General features: G+C 48.9%; 2 protein-coding genes across 4 annotated transcripts in view; one reads left to right on the forward strand and one right to left on the reverse strand.

Moving 5' to 3' along the window:
- Prune1 (prune exopolyphosphatase 1) overlaps window positions 1–10,444 on the reverse strand; it is a 32,703-nt gene extending 22,259 nt beyond the window's left edge. The window contains exon 1 of one of the 2 annotated variants that reach the window (XM_038310978.1): window positions 10,325–10,444. Coding sequence is in view for 1 of the 2 variants with exons in the window: in XM_038310976.1 (XP_038166904.1) it covers window positions 8,827–8,865 (39 nt within the window). In the remaining variant the exon portion in view is untranslated. Of the gene's footprint in view, window positions 1–8,826; window positions 9,044–10,324 lie in introns of those variants that run through there. The other variant, XM_038310976.1, reaches the window with a different exon arrangement.
- Mindy1 (MINDY lysine 48 deubiquitinase 1) lies at window positions 8,602–23,316 on the forward strand. Of its 2 annotated transcripts, XM_038310974.2 has the most exons (13): window positions 8,602–8,853; window positions 9,797–9,849; window positions 9,970–10,040; window positions 10,168–10,904; window positions 16,189–16,945; window positions 18,407–18,464; window positions 18,899–18,963; window positions 19,628–19,786; window positions 20,013–20,115; window positions 20,869–21,011; window positions 22,012–22,203; window positions 22,463–22,612; window positions 22,803–23,316. In XM_038310974.2, exons 5-13 carry the CDS (start codon window positions 16,499–16,501, stop codon window positions 22,881–22,883), a joined length of 1,398 nt encoding a protein of 465 aa, XP_038166902.1. In that variant the 5' UTR covers window positions 8,602–8,853; window positions 9,797–9,849; window positions 9,970–10,040; window positions 10,168–10,904; window positions 16,189–16,498; the 3' UTR covers window positions 22,884–23,316. The 2 variants fall into 2 exon arrangements, with proteins under 2 accessions (XP_038166902.1, XP_041910084.1); XM_042054150.1 differs by having other exon boundaries at window positions 9,970–10,904.
- The last annotated feature ends 1,118 nt before the right edge of the window (window positions 23,317–24,434 follow it).

Consider the following 24,434-nt stretch of genomic DNA (forward strand, 5'->3'; position numbering starts at 1 on the left):
GGAAGGTAAAGAAAAGCAGAAGGGACCAGAGCCAACAGTGTGAGGGAGGGGAATGGCTGCCGTCGCAATATGAACGTCGAGCTCCGGGGCTCAGTCATAGCCAGAAGCAGGCAGCAGGAATGCTCCGCCAGGCAGATCCCCCGGACCTGAGGTGCAGTGACTAAAGATGTGCAGCCTTCGCTCCCTTTCCTGTCCCTCCCATCCCTCGTGAAGCCCTGGACTATGTGTCCACCAAACCACGGTGTGTGTGCCCAGCGAGGCCCTCTTGGCTCTATTCAGTCTCTGGATGCAGCAGAACACCTCTTGGATAATCACGGACTACTTCAGTTCAAACCTGCTTCTTACTCGATATGGGGTCCTATGTAAAAATGAGGGCAGGGCTGGCAAAATGGCCAGTGGGCAAAGGCTGCCAATCACAACAACCGGAGTTCGATCCCCAGAGACAACACGGTGGAAAGAGTTTGGAGTTTTTTGCTTTGCTTTGTTTTGTTTTTTGAGACAGGGTTTCTCTGTAGCTTTGGAGCCTGTCCTGGAACTAGCTCTCATAGACCAGGCTGGCCTCGAACTCACAGAGATCCGTCTGCCTCTGTCTCCAGAGTGCTAGGATTAAAGGCGTGCGCCACCACCGCCCAGCTAAGAGTTTGGAGTCTTGCAAACTGCTCTCTGACCTTTACAGATTATGCTGTGGCATGCTACCCACCCCCACAAAATATATAACTAAATGTTTATTTTTTTATTTTATGGGCTAGAAAAATGGTTTATGAGTGTTTCTGAAGAGAACCCAAGTTTGGCTCTCAGTCACTACATTGGGTGGTTCAAAATGGCTAGTAATTCCAGCTCCAAGGGATCCTATGCCCTCTTCTGGCTTCTGGGGGCATCTCTGTTTATATATACATTCCTGCACATACATACACACATATACATATAATTAAAAATAGTTTTTTTTTTTTTCCCCAAAACAGGGTTTCTCCGTTTAGCACTGGCTGTCCTGGAACCCGATCTGTAGACCAGGCTGGCTTTGAACTCAGGGATCCACCTGCCTCTGCCTCCAAGTGCTGGGACCAAAGGCATGTGCCATCACTCACTACCTGGCTTCAGCTAATTTTTTTTTTTAATGAGGATAAACTGGGCATGTTGGCATACACCTTTAACCCCAGTTCTTTTGGACTAAGACAGGACTGCAGCAACTCTAAGGCCAACCTGAGCCACACAATGAGTCCAGGTCAGTGTGGACTACAAATGAGACTGCAGAACAGCAGAAGGGGTCATGCTGTGCCTTGATTCCTGCCACCGTATGGATTAAGTGAGATATCCCCTAAGAGTCTCCTCTGTAAGCGAAGCGCCCCTTCTTCCTCTGCTCTTCCCTGCTCAAGCTGGTGCACCTTTCCCCTGTGAAGCCCTCCTTAGTAATGACCCCCAGCTTCCCGCAGCTGCGGTGCTCTGCAAAGCTGATACTGAAGGGGCTTGACACTGTCTCATGAATGTGTAGCCTTAATTCATAACACAGCTTAGGTCCCAACTGGGAGATCCCCGAGAGTGAAGAGGGCACTCGTCATGATTAGGTTCCAGAAAATGAAGACCCCTGGGTGTATGGTTGCCCCTAACTCAGACGGCTCGGTCCTCTTCAATTAGGAAAACCATGGAACTTTCACCTCCAACCCACCCCTCCGCCAGCTCAATACACGGGCCAAACAGTGTCTGTTTCCTTACCAGAGGAAGAGTTCAGGAAAGCACAGCTAAACTTAGCAGCATGAGAAACCTGAGCTGCCAGCGGAAGAAACAGAATCTGAGAGCCACAGGAAGCACACTTTTTTTAAAAGACAGAATCTAGCTATGTTGACCTGGCTGGCCTTGAACTCACAGAGGCCCGCTTGCCTCTGTCTGGGATCAAAGGCATGTGCCGCCAAACCTACCCACTTTCCCTGCATCCCTGGCTGACCTAGCATTCACTATGTAGGCCAAGCTGGTAACTGAACTTCTGGTGATTCTGCCTCCCAAGTGCTGGGACTGCAGCATGTGCCACCATGCCCGGTTTGTTGTCCTGACACGGTCTCTCTGTGTAGCCCTGACTGTCCTAGAATTCGATATGCTGCAGATCAGGCTGGTCTTGAATTCAGAGAGATCCTCTAGCTGGTCCTAAAAGTGTGAGCCACCACATCCAGCCAAAAAACTTTCTGAAAAAAAAGAAAGGGGTAGATTATGGCTCGTTGGGTAAAGGTGTATGCTGTCCAGCCTGGCAACTTGAGCTCAATCACTCGGACCCATATGGTGGGACGTTAACCCCTGAAAACTGTCCTCTGACCGCCAAGTGTGCACTGTGGTCTAGGAGTGTGTGTACACTCAATAAATTAGTGTAAGGCTAGAGAGATCCTCAGTGGTTAAGAGCACACTTGCTCTTACAGAGGATCCAAGTTCGGTTCCCAGCACCTACATAGTGACTCACAACTGATGTAGGAGTGTTTCTATCTATCTGCTGTTTCATTGGTTAATTAATAAAGAAACTGTTTGGCCTGATAGGTTAGAACATAGGTGGGTGGAGTAGACAGAACAGGATGCTGGGAATGAGGCAGATGCCTCGGGCAATTGCCATGCCTCTCCTCTCTGGGTCAGGCGCAATGGAGCCAGCAGCCAGGTCAGACATGCTGAATCTTTCCAGGTAAGACACCACTTGTGGTGCTACACACATTACTAAATATGGGTTAAAGTAAGATGTGAGAATTAGCTAATAAGAGGATGAAACTAATGGGCCAGGCAGTGTTTAAATAAATACAGTTTGTGTGTTGTTATTTTGGGGCATATATATATATATGCATGCCTGGGAGCCGGGTGGCAGGAACACAGCCTGCTGCTCATCACTACACACAACCATCCCTAACATCCCTTCCAGGAGACCTGGCATCCTCTTCGACCTCTGAGGGATTACTCATCCACATAAAATAAAATAAAATAAATGAATATAAAAACATTTTTTTTCCTTAAGAAAAGGAAGAAGAGGGCTAGAGAAATGGCTCAGCGGTTAAGAGCACTGCCTGCTCTTCCAAAGGTCCTGAGTTCAATTCCTGGCAACCACATGGTGGCTCACAACCATCTGTAATGAGGTCTGGTGCCCTCTTCTGGCCTGAGGCACACACACTGACAGAATATTGTATACATAATAAATAAATAAATATTTAAAAAAAAAAAAAGAAAAGGAAGAAGAGGAGGAAAAATAAAAGACCCATTAGTTGAAACAAACAACACATCCTGACGGACTTTGTTTTCTGCCCTGGACTGCAGGAGAAGGAGGCTTTAGGGCTAAACCCTCTTCCCTGAAGGGTAGTGGTGGCACACGCCTTTCCAGCCTGGTCTACAGAGCTAGTTCTAGGACAGCTAAAATAATACAAAGAAACCTCGTTTCAAAAACAAACAAACAAACCAACAAAGGTAGGAAGGAAAGACAGACAGACAGACCACTTCATCCCTAAAGCTAGATATGGTCTGACAGCTAGCTACTCTACACAATATTAACAAAGTGGAGGGGCAGGCCAGACAACACCCTCGCCCCCCACCCTCCTTACCCCAAGAAAATGAGAGGACTCTGATAAATGACAAGCAGCCACTCCGGACTGCAGCCTCAGGCCTGAGAAGTGTACCTCTGCTCCTAGCTCTGCCTGAGATGGAGCCCCACCCCAAAGAAAGAGTTCTTCCCAAGGAAGGGCAAGAGGAGTCTGTCCTAGGAATAGGAGCCCGGTCAAAACTAAACAAAACAAAACTAAAAACAGGCCTTTCTCCCTCTTCCCCTTTCCTGTTTTTGTCGTTTTGTTTTGTTTGTTCCAGTTTTTCAAGACAAGGTCTCACTATTTAGCTTTTGCTGTCCTACAACTCTCCCTGCAGACCCGGCTGGCCTCAGGCTCCCAGAGATCCGCCTGTCTGTGCCTCCCAAGGGCTGGGATTAACAGTGTGTGCCACTACACCCAACTTCTGATTTTTTTTTTTTAACACAGCCCAGGCTGGCCTGGAGCTTGCTCTGTAATTCAGGCTAGCCCTTAACATGATATCTTTTCACCTCAATCTTAGCTCCCATGCCCAGCTACACAGATTTCTTTAAAGTGGACCACGCTATTGTCATTGTGGCAGAGGCTGCAGCAAAGTTTTCTGGTGTCACGTACTAAAAATATGGTATTGCAGGAGAACTGACTGCATTATCAGCTGTCTCTGGCCCGTGCACGAGTCAAGTATTCACAACGCCCACAGAAGTCAATGGTGTGTCTGTCTGAATCTGGTCTCTCTTTACACAGGCAGATGTGAGGGTGACCTGGCTGAGACATCCATCACCCCACTGGTCACCAGGACTACTTCTGCTGACCCACGCTGCTAGGTCAGTGTCCAACTTCCTCCTCTCCGTCCCACATACAGCCCTTCTGAAGATGCACTGGCCCTCGGAGAGAACAGCCTTCTCTATCAGACTGCTCTTTGGCAAGGGTGTGCACGTAGCTGCATTCCTATGCTTGACCCTCCAAACAAACTCTTGTTTGTCTGACACACAGTCTCTCTGTGTAGCCTTAACGTCCTGGAACTTGCACACAGACCAGGCTGGGATTAGGATCTCTTTATACAAGAAACATTAACAGGAGACTGGAAATAGCTCAGCAGTCCCTAGCATCTACATGGAGTGGTTCACAACGGCTTGTAATTCCAGCTACAGGGGATTTAATAATACCCTTTTCTGAACTCCAAGGGCGCATGTGGCAGATAATCATAGATATATAGACACACACACGCATAAACCTTTTAAAGAAGGAAACATTAACAGATTCTGGAGGAGCTGGGTAGACAGGAATGAAAAAAAAAGGCCTTTATCTTTTTCACTTCATATTTGTTTTGTGTGTCAATGTTTTCCTTATGTAATATTTCTATAAACAGAATCAAAATTACTGGTACCCCTCAGCATATACTGTCACAATCCTATAAGCTAATATTCTTAGGGTCTCACGTTCAGCTCACTGCCACCCTAGTGAGGCTGTGTGCGGAGAGGATTCTAAGGCTCAGTCACCTTCAGGAGGAAGCACACAGGTTCACAACGGAGCTAGATTCAGCCCCTTGGAGGAAGAATACAGAAAAGGACTGGGATAGTGTGGTTCTGGAAAAGTCAAATCTACTGCCAAATTTCATAATTGTGTAAATGAGCTGTTATCGGGGGGTGTGGGGGGGGTAGTAAGGAGAGTTGTGGTGGTTTGAAAGAAAATGGCCCCCAGAGGGAGTGGCACTATTAGGAGGTGTGGCTTTGTTGGAGGAAGTGTGTCACTGTGAGGGCAGACTTTGAGTTCTTTTAGGCTCAAGCTATTCCCGGTGTCACAGGTCACTTCCTGTTGCCTGCAAGATGTAGGACTCTCAGCTACTTCTCCAGCACCATGTCTGCCTGCACGCTGCCATGGCCTACCATACTGAACCCCTGAACTGTGAGTCACCACAATAGAATGTTTTCATTTTCAAGAGTTGCCACGATCATGGTGTTTCTTCACAACACTAGAAACCCTAACCAAAACAAAGGTAAACGCTGGAAAGAAGATTCGTGTTTTGGGTAAGGTTTCAGGTCCAAGGGCTTTTCACTAATTGGTGGGAAAGAGAACATGGTGCTAGAAAATCTCCAACAGGACAGCACTTAGCACGATTTCATAAACACTCGCATTAGTGTTTGGGGATTCTGCAGTTAACAGTGCTTGCTGCTCTCCAGAGTACAGTAATTTTGTTCTCAAGACCCAAGTCAGGCGGCTCATAACTGTGGAGCTCCAGATCCAGGGGATCCAACATTCTCTTCTGGCTTCCTTGGATGCATGCATGCATATGCACAGACGCACATTGAGATACATGTACACGTATGTGCACGCACACACACATACACAAATAAATAAACATTTAGGAACTGAAAGGATGGCTTATTAGTTAAAAGGGCTTACTGCTTTTGCAAAGGACCAAGTTCCATTTCTAGCACCCACATTTGCTTGTTCACAACCTCCTGTAATTTCAACCCCAGGGGGAATCTGAGACCTCTAATCTCCAAAGGCACCTACACTTACGTGCATACACACAAGTAATTAAAAAGAAAACTTGCTAGGCAGTGGTGGCGCACGCCTTTAATCCCAGCACTCAGGGAGGCAGAGGTAGGCTGATCTCTGTGAGCTCGAGGCCAGCCTGGTCTACAGAGTGACTTCCAGGACAACCAGAGCGACACAGGGAAACCCTGTCTTGAAAAACCAAAAATAAATAAAATAAATTTAAAAAGTAAGTAAATGTTTTCCAAAAATCTTCAAAGTAAGTCTTTAAATAAACAACAACAAACTTTCAGGGTTAGAGAGATGGCTCAGTAGTAAAGAGAACCCGCTGCTCTTCCAGAGTCCTGAGTTCAATTCCCAGCAACCACATGGTGGCTCACACCATGTGGGGTCTGATACCTCTTGCACTTGGAAGGCTCAGACAAAAAGACCAAGAGTCCCAGAGCAGTCTCAGCTGTCGAGCAAGATTCTGTCTCAAGAAACAAGAGCCAGCAATGAAGGGAACAAATGAGAATGAAGTCTAAGTATGTGTGTGTGTGTGTGTGTGTGTGTGTGTGTGTGTGAGTGCGCACACGCATGCGTGCAGATGCTATGATGAAAACCCCATCGTTTTGTGGAAAGAAAGGAAGGAAGGACGGACAAATGGAAAAAAAGGAATGAAAGAGAGAGAGAGAAAGAAGGAAGGAATGAAGATGGAGGGGATAAGGTGGCTCAGCAGAAGTCACCAAGCACAGCCACCTGAGTCTGATCCTGGGACCTACATGCTGGAAGGAGAAGACTACCCAAAGTTTCCTCTGACTGCCACATGTGTCCACTGCATGGCTGAGGCCCCCAACACACCAATACATAAATAAATAAATTAAATAAATAAATAAATAAAACTTAATTTAACAATTTTTAAAGGGTTAAAGAAATGCCGAGTGCTAAGGAATGCCTACCAATCTTACAAAGGGCTTAGCACCCACATCAGGTGACAATCATTGTACCTCCAATCCCAAGGAACTAATGTCCTCTTCCGGAATCCATGGGCACGGCACTTAAATGTGCGACCTGTCATTTAAAGGTAGTGCACGCCTTTAATCCCACCACTCTGAGGCAGAGGCAAGTGGATCTCTGAGTTTGAGACTGGTCTGGTTTACATAGTATCAAGCTACATAGTGAGATCTTATATATATATAAATTAAATTAAGCAAATAAAAAGATAGCCAAGCTGGGCATCATAGTAGACTCCTATAATCCCAATACTTGGGAAGTAGAAGCAGGGGACCAAAAGTTCAAGGTCAACCTGGGCTACAATGGGACTTCAAGGTTAGCCTGGGCTACATAAGACCATCTTAAAAACAAACACATTAAAACAAAATGCAAAACTCAGGCCAAGTGTGATGGCACACATCTCTTAACGAGCACTAGGAGGATCTCTCTCTCTCTCTTTCTCTCTCTCTCTCCCTCTCCTCTCTCTCTCTCTCTCTCTCTCTCACACACACACACACACACCAAAAAGTAACCAGTGAGAACTGTTTCCAAATTGCTTTATGAACTAAAATAACTTTCCCCAGATGCCATGAGGCTTTTGTTTGTTTGTTTCTTCTAGGTGTTTATGAGGAGGGGTGAGTCTCATAGGTTTCCTCAGACCTCACTGTGTAACCCAGGCTACACGTAAGCTAACAATTCTTTTGCCTCAGCCTACCAAGGGCTGATATTACAGGCATTCAGCCTGGTCAGATGCTTTCAAAAGGAAAATTTTAGTGTAGCTAGCATCAAATTGAAACTCACCCCAAATTCAAATTGAGAATATTCATTTATCCCAGCGTCTACAGCAAATTAGGTGACTTTCAGGGTTTGTTAAAGGCCAGAAAATACTGCTCAGAGAAATTTTAAATTTTGTTCTATATTTTTGTGGTGGTTGTTTTTTGAGTTTTTTTTTTTTTTCCCCCAAAAGCTGGCCTGAAGTGGTGAACCTTCAGCCTCCTCCTCCCAAGTGCTGGAACTAGAGGCATGTGGCTACCACACCCAGCTAAGTTATTTTAAAGGACGCCGGCCATCTGTCTAGGTTTCTACAGGGGCAGAGAAACGCACAGTAGGCGGCCAGGTGACTTGGAGCCTCTAATGGGAATAGCGATCCAAAGCTGCCGTGGCCTGTCAGCGCGGCTGGCTGAGTCCAGCTGGCGCAGGAAGCACCAAAAATAAGCTACAAAGCATTCTGGAGCCGTGCTTATGGTTTGGATTGCAAACACACTTTGTGTTTATCCCTCACCAATGAGGGGTATTTTTACGTATCTGTGTGTAAGCGAGACTAAAGGAGAACACTGGAGGCAAAGGAATGTAAGTTGTGGGCCTGAAGCTTAAAAAAAACAGAGATTTAAAGTAAAACACTAGGAGCGCCTCTGTCTTGCAAAAGAAGGCAAACCGCCATTCAGAGGCAATAAAGCCGCGCACCCAGGTACCCTCCACACTCCGGAGCTTCACCTGGGGGCCGGTGGCCAGCAGCCCGGCTCGCCCGAGGGAAACTGAGAGGGGCGGGGAGAGTGGGACAGACACACCTCGCCGGGCGAGGCTGGCGGCCACCTCACTCGTCCAGCTGAGGGACCCGACCCAGGGGACCGAAGGGAGACTCACTTCTCCGGCTCTCCAGCCCATGGGCGACGGGTTTGGTCCCCAGCTCCCCCGCGTCCACCTCTGTGATTCCTTCACAGATCCACCATCGGTGGATCGTCCGGGCTCCCCAGATCCCAAACCTTCGTCCTTCCCGGACCCCACGCTGCATTCCTTTCGGGCACAGATCGGAACCCGTTACCTGCAGAGCGGCTCGACAATCCTGCAGGTAGTCCTCCATGGTGAAGCCCGAGGTGTGCCGTTCCCCCCAGGCCTGGAGAGGTAACCCGGCCGAATGCACCCTGCCCCAGACTCAGGGTCTAGAGCCGAGAGTCAGGGGGCGGGACTCGAACCCGCCACACAAGGGTTCGGCCTCCGAACCCCAGGAGGAAGTGCGTAATCCGGCACTCCGGCGTTACCCCGCCCCCAGAGGCGGAGGCTGAGTTCTGAGCCCAGAGACTCATGGGAGGTCAAGGAGGAGCATGTCGCAGTTCCTCCTGGGAAATGTAGTCCGGAAGCTCCTAAGTGTTTTCCCCCAAGCGAGCAGTTTTCTGAGTGCTATGACATACAAGTTGTGTATGTGTCACAATAACTCGCCTTTATGGCATCTGAACTTGCTCTTCCAGATAGGGCTAGGTATAGTATCTTTCCATATATTACATCGAGCATCTGTTTGAGATTAATTTACATTAATCTCTCAAAAATTTTTTTTAAATACAAAGTCTTGCTATGTAGCCCAAGTTAGTCTTTCTTCCCAGCTTCCTGAATGCTGGATTCACAAGCCTGGTTTGGGCGGGACTTTAAATTACAACATATGTCTATATCTTATTAAAAGAGCTTCCCATGTTAGGTGTTTTATTTTAATTCTTCCCTTTACCAAACTGACCAGTGATCATTGTGACCAGTGATGTTTGTTCATGCTAGGGAAACATTAGCATAATTTTGGACCTTAAAATTATTTATATATTATATATATAATTTTAATTTTATATATATATAATTATTTATATATTTGTCGTCTTAAAATCTACAGTTGCGCCAACTCTTTCTAATGTCCTAACTCTGCAGCCTCTTTCCCCTTACAGTCTGGACAAATATCTCATGCCATTCTTGGACTGATGCAACCGTGACTCTGCTTCCTGGGTCCCTGTTGCAACTGTTCTCTCTTTCAGAGTTGCTTGAAGTCTCATTCCGGCAGCCACCTCAATAGAGGAGCCTTCGGAATGTAAGGCTTGGTTCCAACATCCTCCTTAACTGCCACTTTCGTGCCCCAGCGCAGACTCGGGGGTGGGGTGGGGTGTCCCTTTGTCATAACTTGTTCCCTCATTTTTAAATCTATCTTCAGATTTACCTGCTCCTCAGGGAGGTGAGAAGAGACGAGGGGTGCGTCTTCTTCACCCTAGATGTTTTAACCAGGTATACAGCTCAATCAGTTTCATTTCTAGCCTCTTAGGAAACATCCAGGGAGGAAGGGAAGACTTGGAAAGGAGCCCTCTGGAGGGTCCCGCAAAACAGAAGCGGGAGTTTTTCTTTCACACTAAAGGAGTGAATGTGCAAACACGAAGCTCTTTCGCCCCGCTTCCGTGGCTCCAGGGCAGAGGACGGCCGCCGGCGTCCAGGGAGGGCCCAGCAGCTGCTGCCGTCCCGCCCCGCTCCTCCCCGCTCCGCCAGGCTGCTCGCTTGCTTTTCCCGGTTCTCACCAGAGAGGCACACGCGCTCCGTCCCTTCCCGCGGCCGCGGAGGGAAGAGAAAGGGTCTGTTGTTTTTCTCTTTTCCTTTCCGCCGCTCGCCGGCTGGCTGCACACCGGCTCCGACAGCCCTGATGGGAATCCCACGCGCCTGAGCAGGCCCCTCCTCCAGGACCTCGTCCTCGGCTAATTTGTCTTTGTCCCGACCGAGGGAAAGAAGAAGAAGAAAAACCACAAACTTCCTTTGCAAGCCAGTTTGCGGGCAGGGCCTGGAGCGCACGCCGGAGACTCAGTCGCTCGGGAATCCTGAAGACGCCGGAGGCCCCTGGAGCGCCGGGCTGCCCCCCGCCCGTCCCCCGCCTGCCCTCGCCCCCCACCCTCCTCCGGCGTGCCCGGGACTGGCCGTGAGTCCGGAAGTGGCCACGACCCAGGCTGGACGCCGCGCGAGGAAAGTCGTGTCGAGCCGTGGGAGCTCCGGGGCTGACAGCTGGGAGGCAGCTGGCGGCGCCCCTCGACGATGTCCCCTCCTCCCGCGTCGAGCCGCCAGAATTGAGTCCTCTCCCATTCCCGGATCCGCATCCACCCCTTTAAGGTAAAAACTTTGTTTTCAAACTGTTTTCTTCGCCTCTTCTCGCAGCTCTCCTTTCCCACTCCGGCTTGGCGGGGGGGGGGGGGGGGGGGGGGGGGGGGGAGGAAGAGTTGACACCTGATGTCCCGTCTGGGTCTCTACACCTGGGTCGCTTATGGGATCCTTGCTAGGCACCGGGAGCAGTGAAAGCGATGGGGGTTCCTTCGTTTCCCCATTATAAACAAACCTTCTCCCCCTCTGGGAGCAAGAATTGCAGTGTTTGACTTATTCTAGAGGAATCTCAAAGCATTGTGGCCGTGAAGGTTTGCCTTCAGCTGAGGAGGAGACTGGGTAAGACTAGAAAAGGAGAGAGAAGGGTCCTGAGAGAAGGTAATGTCTTTTTGAAGCTAAGGACACACCTATTTAATAAGCTTCTTCCACTGTGTAATAGTATCTGCTGCTGACTAGGAAGGGATCGGGTGTTTTAACTCCCTCACCTGCCCCCATAGGTAGGTCTAGTTAGAGAGGAGGTGTAGGTTTTGGGCAGAAGAAAGAAAAGGCTGAAACCCCCATATGTCTGAGTACCCTCCCTTCGGACTTTCCTGCCCTTGGGCTTTGCAAAGTGCAGTCCTCCCCTGCGGTTCCTGCCCTGCCCCTGCCGGCTTTCCCTGAGACCCCACTCCCTCCAGTGGTTTCTTGTAGCTCCTTTCTTTGGTCGGCTAGCTTTCCCATCCTCCTCTTAATTATTGATCATTTCTAACCTTGGGCAGAAAATGAGCCACGCTTTTCTCTCGGCTTTTTAAATTTCCCAGGCGTGGCCTCTGTTTCAGGGCTAGCCCTAAGTGCCCTGGGAGGGGAAGAGGTAGGGAGGGAGAGGGCAAAAAGACTGTAAGGCCTGCAGGTAAATTTTGCTAGCGTGGTTCTAAATTAACAAAATATAAATCACCTGCAGCTATCACAAATTATATTTGAATAAGGAGAATGATCTCTTGAGTTATTTTCAGTAACTTTGACGTTTCTCTGTAGCTCAGGCAGACCTTGAACTTGAGATCCTCCTGCCCTGATCCCCTGCTATTCAGCAGGGATTGGCAAACCTGAGACACCACACCAAGCTAATGCCACTCCTGTCTGCTAGGCCTTCTCTCAGCCCCCAAGTCTTGAAGGTTTAGAAGAAGAAAACAGGCGGCGAAGAAGCTAAACAGAGGGCAAGAGTTCCAGTCAGGCACATCATAAACCACTTAAAATCCCTTCACTTGGGAAACTGAGGCAAGATTACCAAAAGCTTGAAGCTAGCCTGGGCAAACCAGTGCTCTGCTTGTCTCTGCCCCCACTCCTCCCCCAAGTCCTGGGATTAAAGGTGTGGCAATTCCTTTTAAAATCATTTAAAATAAAAAAGACAAGATTTAACTTAATTAATTTGATTTAAATTAATTAATTCCTGCTTTTGTCTTCCTTCCTTCCTTCCTTCCTTCCTTCCTTTCTTCCTTCTTTCCTCCTTTCTTTTGGTGCTGGTCATGGAACCCAGCACCGTGCCTGTGTTAAGCGTGTGACCGCTCACCACATTTTTTGTTCCCACTAATGAGTACGGAGGGGCATAAGGAGATGAAGGGAGACTCTGGGGAGGAAGGAATTGTGATTGTCACTATCTGTAGTCCTATCTGTCTGTTACTTGATGTCTAATGCTGATAGACAGCAAGTTGAACAGGTCCAGTGTTCACATGGAAAACCATCTATCTAGATGGGAGCCATGAAGAGAATGCTTGCCAGTGGATGTGAGCTTGGAGCCAGGGTGTTGTGTACCAGGCAAGGCTCCATCACTGAGCTATACCCCCAGCTCTTTATTTTAAGATATGATCTCACAAAGATCCTCCTGCCTCAGCCCCCTTTAGTAACTATAATTAAAGGCCTTTGTCACTACACACAAGTAATGGGTGGAAATCATATATATTATATACATATATATAATATAAGCATATATAATATATATTGTATGTGAGCATTTTTTTATTTTTTTAAAATATTTATTTATTTATTTAGCCTGAATGCCTGCACACACACCAAAAGAGGGCACCAGATCTCATTATAGATGGTTATCAGCTACCATGTGGTTGCTGGGAACTGAACTCAGGACCTCTGGAAGAGCAGCCAGTGCTCTTAACCTCTCTCCATCTCTCCAGCCCAGAGCATTTTATATATATATATATACATAAATATATATATGAGTGTTTTCTGTAGTAGTTCTTTCTCATTGGGACCGCCAGCCTGCAAATCATGACATGGAGACTTATTATTAATTACAAAAGCTCAGCCTCGCCGGGCGGTGGTGGCGCACGCCTTTAATCCCAGCACTCGGGAAGCAGAGGCAGGCGGATCTCTGTGAGTTCAAGACCAGCCTGGTCTACAAGAGCTAGCTCCAGGACAGGCTCTAAAGCTCTAAAGCTGCAGAGAAATCCTGTCTCGAAAAACCAAAAAAAAAAAAAAGCTCAGCCTCTGTGGAGGCATAGTCTACCTAGTTCTTATAACTTAAATTAACCCATATTTTTAAATCTGCATTCTCCCATGAGGCATTACCTCATGTCCATACTGCCCATCCTGCTGCTTCTGCATCTGGCTGGTGACTCTGCCTTTCTTCTTCCCAGAATCCTCTCTCTGCCCGGAAGTCCCGCCTATACTCTCCTGTCGAGCTATTGGCCATTCAGCTCTTTATTACACCAATCACAACAGTACATTTTCATACAGTTATAAATATCACACAACAATTTTCCTTTATGTCTGTCCACCACATGTTCTTTTTTTTTTTTATGTATACAATATTCTCAGCATTCAGTCTGCATGTACGCCTTCAGGCCAGAAGAGGGCACCAGATCTCACCATGTGGTTGCTGGGAATTGAACTCAGGACCTTTGGAAGAGCAGGCAATGCTCTTAAGCACTGAGCCATCTCTCCGGCCCCCACCATATGTTCTTAATGGCCACAGAAGCCAGAAGAGGTTACGGATCCTTGTAAACCCATCTGTGGGTGCTGAGAATTGAACCTTGGTCCTCTAGAAGAGTGGTATATGCCTTTAACCACTGAGCCACCTCTCCACCCCTGGAGTATTTTAAATGTAAATTATTAACAGAAGTTTCCTATACCATGTAAATAGTGAGCAAGAGACTATCTCCGGGTGCCGGCTCTGCTGGGAACAAATAGAAACTGAAGAGCTGCGATGTCAGCCCCAGACGAGGAGAGCAATCTGTTGGAGGGATTTGTGGGGAGGACTTTCTGAGCCCCCATCCTAGGTTGGTGGTGATGGTATGATCAGAGCCGGCGCTTCGGGCAGCCCTAATAAGCCGGGTTTGGCCTCTTGTCCCCAATAAGCCAATTCAAAGAGCTGAATTAATAGTGAAAAGTAGGGGCCGGTGAGATGGCTCAATTGGTTAAGGCGCTTGCTGCTGGATGACCTGAGTTTGACCCCAGGTCCCACATGGTGGAAGGAGAGAACGAATTTCTGAAAGTGTTCTTCCGGTTTCCAGGTATGTACACATAAACACACACATACACACACTAAAAAATGTAATAAGATTAAAATACTCATAGGGAAAAGCAGGAAAAAAAAAAACAACAGCAACAAGAGATTTATTGAATGTGGCCACGTTAGGTCTAGCAACAGAGTGATTTGGTGACATTGCTAAGTCCATCTTCAGAGTCCTAAATAAGTAGAAAGCCAGATGCTGCACGGCTCCCGGGTGCACGGCTCCTGGGTGCACGGCTCACCGGTGCACGGCTCCCCGGTACACGGCTCACCGGCGCACAGCTCACCAGCCTAGGCAGGTCAAGGTGCGGTCCTGCCCTTCACTGACCATCTGTTTCGGTCCTAGCCTCACCTTGCAAGGTTATTGGACAAGTTGTTAGAACTTTGTGAAATCTTTTTCCTGGATACAAGTTCCTATTTGGCTGCTTCAAGACTCGGTGTTTTTCTCCTCCCAGCTTGAGATTCCGGGGGAAATTTCAGTTTCTTGGGTCCATTGTTTCAGTGGTGTGACAGGCATTGTGATGGAGGACATGAAGTGGCTCTTTAGAACAGTGGTTCTCATCCCGTGGGTCACAGCCCCTTGGGGAGGGGTTACCTAAGACCACAGAAAAACACAGATACTACATTACACTTCATAACAGCAAAATTACAGTGATGAAGTAGCATCGAAAACAATACTGCTTCATAACGTTATTGTTGTGGGGTTACTACAACGTGGGGTCGCAGCATTCAGAAGATCGAGAACCACTGCTGTAGAATATTCTCAGTCTTTGCAGAGAGGCCCAGGTCTCGGAATTGCTTAGCCAACGCTGACAAGCCCCATGGCCTACATTTCCCTTCCCTACAGGAAGCCCCTCCCGAGCCCTTTTGCTGTGGTTGGTTTGGGATTGTGTAAGGTTCTACCAAGTCTTAGAGCCGGGCATGATGGCACAGGCCTCTAACATCAGCACCTGGGTGGCTAACATAGGAGCCTCACTGAAAATTCTAGGCCATAGCCTGGCATGGTGGTACACACTTCATCCTGGCACTCAGGAAACAGGCAAAGGCTCTGAGTTTGGGCCCAGCCTGGTCTACATACAGAGTTCTAGGCCAGCCAAGGCTACATAGTAAGACCTTGTCTCCAAAACAAACAAACAAACGAATGAATGAATGAATGAATAGAGTCATTTGAGGAACAGGATTTCCTTACTTTACTGGCTTGGCACAAATATACGAAAATGGTGTTACCTTTTTACCCCTCACCTCAACCACATGATGGTTGCTCTCTGGTCTCTGGAGTGAACAGGGAGAAGGTGTCTGTAAGGACAGGAGTAGCCTATGTGCTCAGAATGTTGGGAAGGGGTGAGGTTTGGTGTCTGGAACTGATGAGATGCCTTTAACAAGGCAGGCTAAACATCACCATGTTAGTAGCCACAAGGATTGTTTTTTGTTTGTTGAAAACCTAGGAGTCAAACCTAGGGTCTCACATGTGCTTGGGAAACATAGCCCAGTTTAAGATAGTTTTAGCATTTTTTGTCCAGCCCTCTTCCTTCTGTCTTTTGGCTTTGCATTTACCTTTCCCTTCTGTCTTTTCTAAAAAAAAAAAAGTTTAATTCTGTTTTGTGTGTGGGAGTTTTGCCTGTGTGCCTGTGCCAGAGAGGGTAGTGGGTCCTCCGGAAGTAGAGTTGAAGATGGCTGTGAGGTGTCCTGTGGGTGCTGGGAATTGAGCCAGGTCCCTTCGAAGGGCAGCCGGTCCCTGAGGCATCTCCTCAGACCCTCTCTCTTTTCTTCATTCTCTGTCCTTTTCTGTTTCAGGAAAACCAGTTCCACCTGGTATCTTCCTCCCCTTCTGAGCCTGGAGGCCCAGTCTTGGCAGTTGCATCTGGTCACAGCAGGTTAAAGGTAGCACGAGCCAAGGCCTTCTGTCTGTGCCCACTGAGAAAAGCTGACTTCAGAGCCAGACTGGCTTTCTACACTGTTCACTTCCAGACTTTTATTGTTCCCTTTGCTCTGTAACTCGATGACCTTATTGGCCAGGTCTCTCTTCTGCATATCAGAGTCATTTAAGCAAGGTCCCTGAGGTCAAGAAACCCCTTTGACCCTTTCAACCGACTCCAACCCCACTATGGAACAACCTCAGGTAGAGCCTCCAGCCCCCAGTAAAACCAGTAGTGCAGAAACTATTGAATCTGAAAACCACAAGGCTCCGTCTGAACCAGAGGAACACGCTCCGGACAGCCCTCAGGACAAGGGTGGCGCAGAGGCCGATGGAGCAGAACAGGAACCGAAAGACCAAGTTTTGCCACCAGCCCAGGACGGGGAAAATCTCGAGTGCCCTCCTCCTGAAGCTAGCTCAAGTCCGTGTGGGACATCATCTGAGGTGGAGACAATAGAGACACCTTCTAGGTCACAGGAACTTCCCCAGGCCCCCAGGACCCAACAGCCTGATCTCGATTTCTACTGTGTCAAGTGGATCCCCTGGAAGGGAGAGCGGACCCCCATCATCACCCAGAGCACCAATGGCCCTTGTCCTCTCCTGGCCATCATGAATATCCTCTTTCTTCAGTGGAAGGTAAGTGCGGAGACAGCCAGTGAGCTGTGGGGCACTGGGCAATTACGATAGCCTCAGATGCTGGGTGGTGGTGGCAGAGGCAGGGGGGTTCTCTGTGAGTTTGAGGTCAGCTTAGTCTACAGAGTGAGCTTCAGGACAGCCAGGGCTGTTACATTAGAGAAACCCTGTCTTGAAAAACCGGGGGGGGGGGGGGGGGCGGGGAGAAGATGGCCATAGATTTGCCTTTCAAATGTGCTTGGTTCATTCACACAAATGTTCCTTACGATACCATGCTGTATAAAGACTACTGCAGTCTCGTGTACACAGACGTCTTACCTAGTGGGTAATGGCTGGCTGGGCAGATAATGCTGCAGGGGTCCCCTAAGGACTTCTCTCCAATAACAACATTTTGGAAGCTTTTTTTCAGGCTTGCATGTCTGTGGCCGGCCAGGAGGGTGGCTTTGTTGGAGGTCCCAGAAAGTCCTTGAGCGCACTGGCCGGCAAGCCCAGGCCAGCAGCTAGCACTGACAGATGGGCATGCGCTGCAAACCTGAGGGTCTCTGAGCCACAGTCACATGGGGCCCGTCTCTAAGTCCCCTTGTTGATGGGTATCAACACAGAACCCTGAGATGCCGTGTCTCGGGAGGAGTGTGATCCTGGGGGCCACTTCTGAAGTTCCAGTTTTTTTGTTTTGTTCCAGTGGGCATTAGTTTTGCGCTGTTGGGGCTCTCAGCTTCGGGCAGCTTCGCTGAGAAGTCAGTGCTGCCTTTGGGTGGCTCATCAGCGCATCAGAGCCTGCCTTCTGCCCAGCCTTTACCTCGCAAACATGTGTGAGTCTAAGTCACACAGAAGAGCTTCACTGGAGTTCCTAACAGGAGAGGAGACCTCATGTAGGGGGTGGGCTAAGAAAATACTGGGAGTCCGCTTCTCTGGCCCTCTTCCCCATCCTCATTTTTCTCAAGCTAGTCTTAAATTTCCAATCAGTCCCTGCCAGCTCCTGTCCTCATGAGTGCAGTTTACCTCAGGCTGGGCATGCCTGGCAGTTTGGCAGTACCTCCGTTTCTTCCCTCGCCCAGCTTCAAGCCCCCCACCCCATGGATCCTACCCCTGAATCTCCTGTATCTCTCTTTTTTGACTCCTTTTTTTGTTTGTTTGCCTTTTGTTGTTTTGCTTTTTGAGGCAGGGTCTCACTGTATAGCCTTGACAGACTTGAAATTAACTGTGTAGACCAAGCAGGCTTCAAACTCAGAGATCCACCTGCCTCGGGCTCTCCAGTGCTGGGGTTAGAGGCATGCACCATTACCCCTAGCTGCTCTTGGGGGATGGTAAGCCGGGTTGACCTCGCTCCTCCTGCCTCAGCTTCCTGGATACTGGAATTGCAGTCATGAGCCACTATGCCTAGGTTGGCCTCTCTCTTTCTATGTGTTCCTCCTCCACTGCTGATAGTAAATGCTCACATAGGACCCCCCCTTCTCCCTCCAGGTGAAGCTGCCCCCTCAGAAGGAAATGATCACATCAGATGAGCTCATGACGCATCTTGGTGAGTGGCTAATGGGGCGGGGACTGATTTGGAGCTCTGGTGTGGCACTGAGGGCAAGGAGAGAGAGTCCGTGTCTTTTTCTGTAAAGCTGGAGAGTAAAAGATCAAGGTATCAGAACTTTTTGAGTTCTAGCAACAATTCTGCCTGTAGTTACTCCCCCTCCCTTCCTGGTGCTGGGGATCAACCACCAGCCTTGACAGCGCTAGACAAGGACTGTACCGCTGATGTACAGCCCTGGCCACTGTCCTTAGCTTTCAGTCAGGTAGGTCTTTCACCTCTATAAGCCTATTTTTTCCTCTGAGAAATTAAAATTGTGGATTAGAGTTTGAAAATCCATGGTCCTGAGGCATTACCCCATTCTCCAGAAGGGGAGGAAGCCAGCTTTTGGGACAACTGGCAGGGTAGCGTAGGCTGATATGTTTCCTGTCTTACAGGAAACTGCCTCCTATCCATCAAGCCCGAGGAGAAGTCTGAGGGCCTTCAACTTAACTTTCAGCAGGTGAGGCGAGAGGGCAGTGGACATAGGGGCTGCAGGCTTGTGGGGGACCCTGGACCTACTTACTGAAAAGCCTTTGCGGGTGATTCCCTAACCTTTGTATCTTCTCGGGGGGGGAAATTGGCATCTCTATCCTGAAAAAAAGTTCATTTTTTTATTAAATAAAGAGAGAATGAGTCAGCCCAGCATAGTATTATTGTACGCCTTTAATTCCAGCACTTGGGAGGCAGATCTCTGACTTTGAGGCCAGTCTGGTCTACACAGTGAGTTCCAGGACAGCCAGAACTATATAGTGAGACCTTGTCTTGGGGGTGAAAAGAGGGGATTAAAATAAATGGGTTGTAAGAAAGCCAGAGACGAGGGCTAGAGAGATGGCTCAGCGGTTAAGAGCATTGAGTGCTCTTCCAAAGGACCCAAGTTTGATTCCCAGCAACCACATGGTGACTCACAACCATCTGTAATGAGGTCTGGTGTCCTCTTCTCGCCTGCAGGCATATATGCAAACAGAATATTGTATCCGTAATAAATAAATATTTTTTAAAAAGTTAAAAAAAAGAAAGCCAGAGACAAACAACAGGACTTCTGATTTGTTTCTGGGTGATGGGCGTGAGAGGTGGAGGGTGCTGGACTAGCCTTCCTTGTCTTCCCCCCCCCCCCCCCCCCGCAGAACGTGGATGACGCAATGACTGTGCTCCCTAAACTGGCCACGGGTCTGGATGTCAATGTGCGATTCACAGGCGTCTCTGACTTTGAGTACACGCCCGAATGCAGCATCTTTGACTTGCTGGGCATTCCTCTGTACCATGGCTGGCTTGTCGATCCACAGGTGAGGACAGGAGGAGCCTGAACTGGTGCAAAATTCCTTGAATTTTAATACTGTTGGGTGGAGTCACATACCAATACCAGGAAACCACACACAAAAAAGACCAGCTCCTCGGACATCAAAAGTTCAGGAGTCTTTGATCACAGTCACAATCCTAGGGGCTTGGTCCACTTCCTTCCTTTAAAAATAAAATCCCTTTGTTTCTGTCCCACGCGATCCAACTCCCCAGAGTCCTGAGGCCGTGAGCGCTGTTGGGAAACTGAGTTACAATCAGCTGGTAGAGAAGATCATCACCTGTAAACACTCCAGCGACCCCAACCTCGTGACAGAAGGTGACGGCGGTGCCCTCTTTCCTTGTGATTGCATGTGAAGGCAGCTGAGCAACTCCTGCTCTCCCTACCTCAGCCTTCTGAGCGCTCAGATTCCAGATGTGCCCTCGCAACCCCTACCTGTATTGATTAAATATATGTGGTCAGGCCTTAAGGAGGGGTTTTCATCTCAACTCTGAGGACGGGTTCATTAGGATCTCTTATAGCTTAGGCTGGCTTTGTAGCCGAGGGTGATTTTGAACTTCTGATCCTGCCTCTAGCCCCTGAGTACCAGGACCACAAGCATGAATTACCAAGTTTCAACATGTATGTGTATGCCTTGCTGGGAGTCAGACCTGGGGCCTTGTACATGCTAAGCATAGAGTCTAAATCTGAACCATATACTAGGGTGGCTTTGCAAAGGGGCTTCGGAGGCTCCTGGGGCTTTTTGGACAAACCTCCTTGTTTTGTTTGTTTTGGGGCTTTGCTGAGGTTTAGGGGGTTTTGTTTTGACACAGGGTCTCTCTGTGTAGCCTTTGGCTAACCTGGAACTGCTGTGTGGAGCCTGTTGCCCTTGGCCTCACAGGGACCAGCCTGCCTCTGCTTCCCCGGTGCTGAGGCTAAAGGCGTGTGCTGCCCCACCCAGGACTGAACTCAAGATCTTGCCCAAAGATCTAAAATTGAGTCAGACTCCCAGCTCTTTTGATTTGTTTTGCTTTTTTCCTGTCGTGGGTTTGGATGTGATCCAAGGCTCACGCATTTTATGCCTTCGGGCAGGTTTGATTGCAGAGCAGTTCCTGGAGACCACCGCAGCTCAGCTGACCTACCACGGCCTGTGTGAGCTTACAGCAACTGCTAAGGAAGACGAACTCAGTGTCTTTTTTCGAAACAACCACTTTAGCACGATGACTAAGCACAAGGTGATGGGGCTTCGGAGGAGGGGAACAGGAACAATGTCATTTCCCTGAGCCCTTTTCTCTGGGGTCAGTGTGTCAGGCAGGATAAAGTGGGCTAAGCCATGGTAGCAGATAAGCCCTAAAATCCTTATGGTTTGCCACAAGTGTTTGTTTCTAATTCCTGATTCATGTCCAGTGCAAACTGTCCATATCCTGTCTCACACCATCTTCACTGAGATTCAGGGTGACAAAAAAGCCTTTCTGTATATTGGAATTTATGCAAGAAAAGAGAATGACACAGTGCGTTCATTCTTGATGCTTCTGCCTGAAAATGACACTGACCAGAGCGGTTATGAGGAATAAGCCTGTCATCAAGAGCAGGAAAGGGACAGTGGGACTTTAGAACACACAACAGTTTTTGAGACTGGTCCTGCCCATTCCCCTACTCCCCATCCAGACCCTCATTATGCAGCCCTGGCTGGGCCGGGACTCTGAGGTCTGCCTGCATCCCAGGGCTGGGATTAAAGGTGTGCGCTGTCACCCCTGGCCTTGCCTTGAACTTCTGATCTTCTTGTCTCCAGCTCCCGGGGTTGGTTGTCACGACACCATACCCAGTTTTTCTGGTTCTCAAAAGGGTTTATCTCTATAGACATCAGTAAACAGAGAGCAGAGGAAAGTGAGTAGGAATCTGGAGTTGGTGTGGTACCTGAGCCCCAATGATTCCTTAACGAGGATAATCACAGCACTCACCTGTATTCAAGCATCCTTTCCTGCTCCCCACAGCCACACATATTTGAAAACTATTCACAATGCTAAGCTCCAGTCAGCACACTGATTCTCTTGGTGGCACCTTGGCTCACTGTGAACTGTCTCTGTGTCGTCTCCTGTCCCATCTGTGTCTCCTGTCCCATCTGTATGCTGTCCTTTTCAGCTTGTGTAAGGGGTGTGTACTGGGGATCAAATCCAGGGAATGTGGACTCGCCGGGCAGCTGAGCTGAGCCCTGGCTGCCTCTCTCTTTTGCAGAGCCACTTGTACCTTCTGGTCACGGACCAGGGGTTTCTCCAGGAGGAGCAGGTGGTGTGGGAGAGCCTGCATAACGTGGATGGCGACAGTTGCTTTTGTGACTCTGACTTCCACCTCAGTCATTCCCTAGGCAAGAGCCACGGAGCAGAAGGTGGGGGCGGCTCCCCAGAGAAGCAGCTGCAGGTGGACCAGGTGTGCGGGCCCTCGGAGCGGTGTCCTATAAGCGAACTTTGTACCTTCTATTGGCTGAAGGCTGCCCCACACAGCCTCTTCATGTTAGCCTTCGGTCATTGCCTTGCTTGGCTGTATTTCCTGCCACCACAGATAGTAGACATGACTGTGTTCCACTAAAGAGGGAAGAGCGGGGGAATTTGGAGGAAATATGGTTTGAAATTTAGCCCGAATCTCTACCTTTGGTCTTAGCCCGTCTTGTGACTTGTTTTTTCTCTAGGACTATCTGATTGCCCTGTCCCTGCAGCAGCAGCAGCCACAAGGCATGCTGGGCCTTAGTGACCTGGAACTGGCCCAACAACTTCAACAAGAGGAGTATCAACAGCAGCAAGCTGTCCAGCCTGTGCAAACAAGGGCGCCTTCCCCCCAGGTGAGCCTGCCCCTCTCTCAGTAGGCAGGGGCACTGGCTTTGCTTGATGCAGAATGCATATGGTTTTTGTATAGGTCGCTGCAAGCGTTCCCTCATAAACCCTTCTGAGGCACCCTTTTTGATCTTGACCCCTCGATGTCTTTGACCTCTACCATGGTTATCGGATAACTAGTTGCTAAATCCCACACAGGGGAGAGGAGCCACATCTGGACGCCCAGCTGGAGAGCGGCGGCAGAGGTCGAAGCCCGAGTCAGACTGTGTTCTTCTCTAACTCTGCCCCATACATTGTGGACATGCCCCTTCTTTCAGAGGCTGGCTGGGTTGCTTGCAGGATCTCCCCCCCACACACACACACCTCAACCCCTGAGGCATACAGGGTAATTGATGTGCACCACTGGGGGTCAGAGCAGGTAGCCTCCGAGGTCAGACTTGGTACCATCCTTGCCCTTCTATGTCGCTGTCTTCTCTTCTTCCCAGACAGGGCCCTATGGGGATGGCTGGGTGGTCTCTGGTTCCCAGCTCCCTTTCCTGGAATATCAGACCCACTCTGATAGGTGTGGTACCTGAATCTGTGTCCACGCCTGTCCGGCTGCTCCTGGCCACCCACGGCCTGTCTCCATTGCTTCTTCAGGGTTTGATTTGGATTTCTATCTTTATTATTATTTTTAATGCCTTCCTAGGGGGCTGGAATAAAATTTCTTTCCCTGAGATGTGTTGTTTTCCTACCCTGGAGCAGTGGGGCTAAATATTTGACCGAGTTGAGGAATGTGAACCCGGGAGGAGGCAGGGGAATCTAGAGTTGCCTGCCTGTCATTCTCACAGGCCAGCAGGGGGAGCCCGGAACGTGGACCACTCCCCTCTTCCCTGGTTTTGATAGTTGTTCTGTGGGAAGTGCTTGTCCTCAGCTCCAGCTGGAGGATGTGTTTCTAAATCCCTGCATGGACAGATGGATTGAGGGGAGAGTTACTGAGACTTCCAAGGCTGGGGATTTATGTCGATGGCCCTTCGCTAGTTCTGATCCCCTGGTGTCCATTCTTGGTTATCTTGCCTGGGATTCCCAGGGAGAAGAGAATAATGAAGTTGAAGGGAGACTCAGGGTGGGGTATGCTGATAACCGCTAAGTGCAGCGCTGGGGCAAAAACCAGGATTCCTGTTGAATAGCGAAATCCACTTCAAGATGCCTCTGACTCTAAGGCCTCTTCCTGACCCACTGTCCTGACCTGCCCAAATTTAACCAGGAAACTTAAAAAGACAGTGGATTTGCCAAATGGTTCAACTACCAGGGAGATGTTCTGGCTGTGGTATGGATTGATGCATAGGGCAGACACTATCAAAGACATCCTATTAACTCCTCCCCAAAATGTAGCTAGAGATGAGGGAAATCCAAGGATATCAAAGAAATTTAGAGGACCAGCCTCAAGAGAAAGTTAGGGTATATGGTGTTCCTTGGGGTTTCCCACGTGTCAACCAAACATGGGAATCTCCAGGTTCTTGAATGCCGTGTCAGGGTGGGTCTGCAAAGGTCTCAGATGTCTTCGGCTCTGCACAGGGCCAGGAGGGCCGAGTGACAATCCCCTCTCACTGTATCCTGCAGGTGAGGGACTCAGTGTTAGACAAACTCATTACCACCATCATGCTGCAAGCATTGTAACCCTCCCTACCTTGTGCCAAAAAATAGCTCATCAAAAAATAGCTCGTCGTCAAGACAAGACTCCTCTGTTGCCTGAGTCCTGCACTCAACCAAAGGGAAGGTGGGGGAGGGGGAGCTAGGACACCAGGCTCCAGGTTAAGAACTAGCCCAAACTTTAGTTGAGGTGGTATT

Source organism: Arvicola amphibius, chromosome 14, assembly GCF_903992535.2.
Source record: "Arvicola amphibius chromosome 14, mArvAmp1.2, whole genome shotgun sequence".
NCBI lineage: Eukaryota > Metazoa > Chordata > Mammalia > Rodentia > Cricetidae > Arvicola > Arvicola amphibius.

Bases quoted from the DNA above. Each gene is read 5' to 3' on its own strand.
- Mindy1 (XM_042054150.1), top strand. From the start codon at position 16,499: ATGGAACAACCTCAGGTAGAGCCTCCAGCCCCCAGTAAAACCAGTAGT. The intron at 18,964-19,627 runs GTGAGGCGAGAG...CCCCCCCCGCAG, and splicing joins TTCAACTTAACTTTCAGCAG to AACGTGGATGACGCAATGAC. The intron at 21,012-22,011 runs GTGATGGGGCTT...TCTCTTTTGCAG, and splicing joins GCACGATGACTAAGCACAAG to AGCCACTTGTACCTTCTGGT.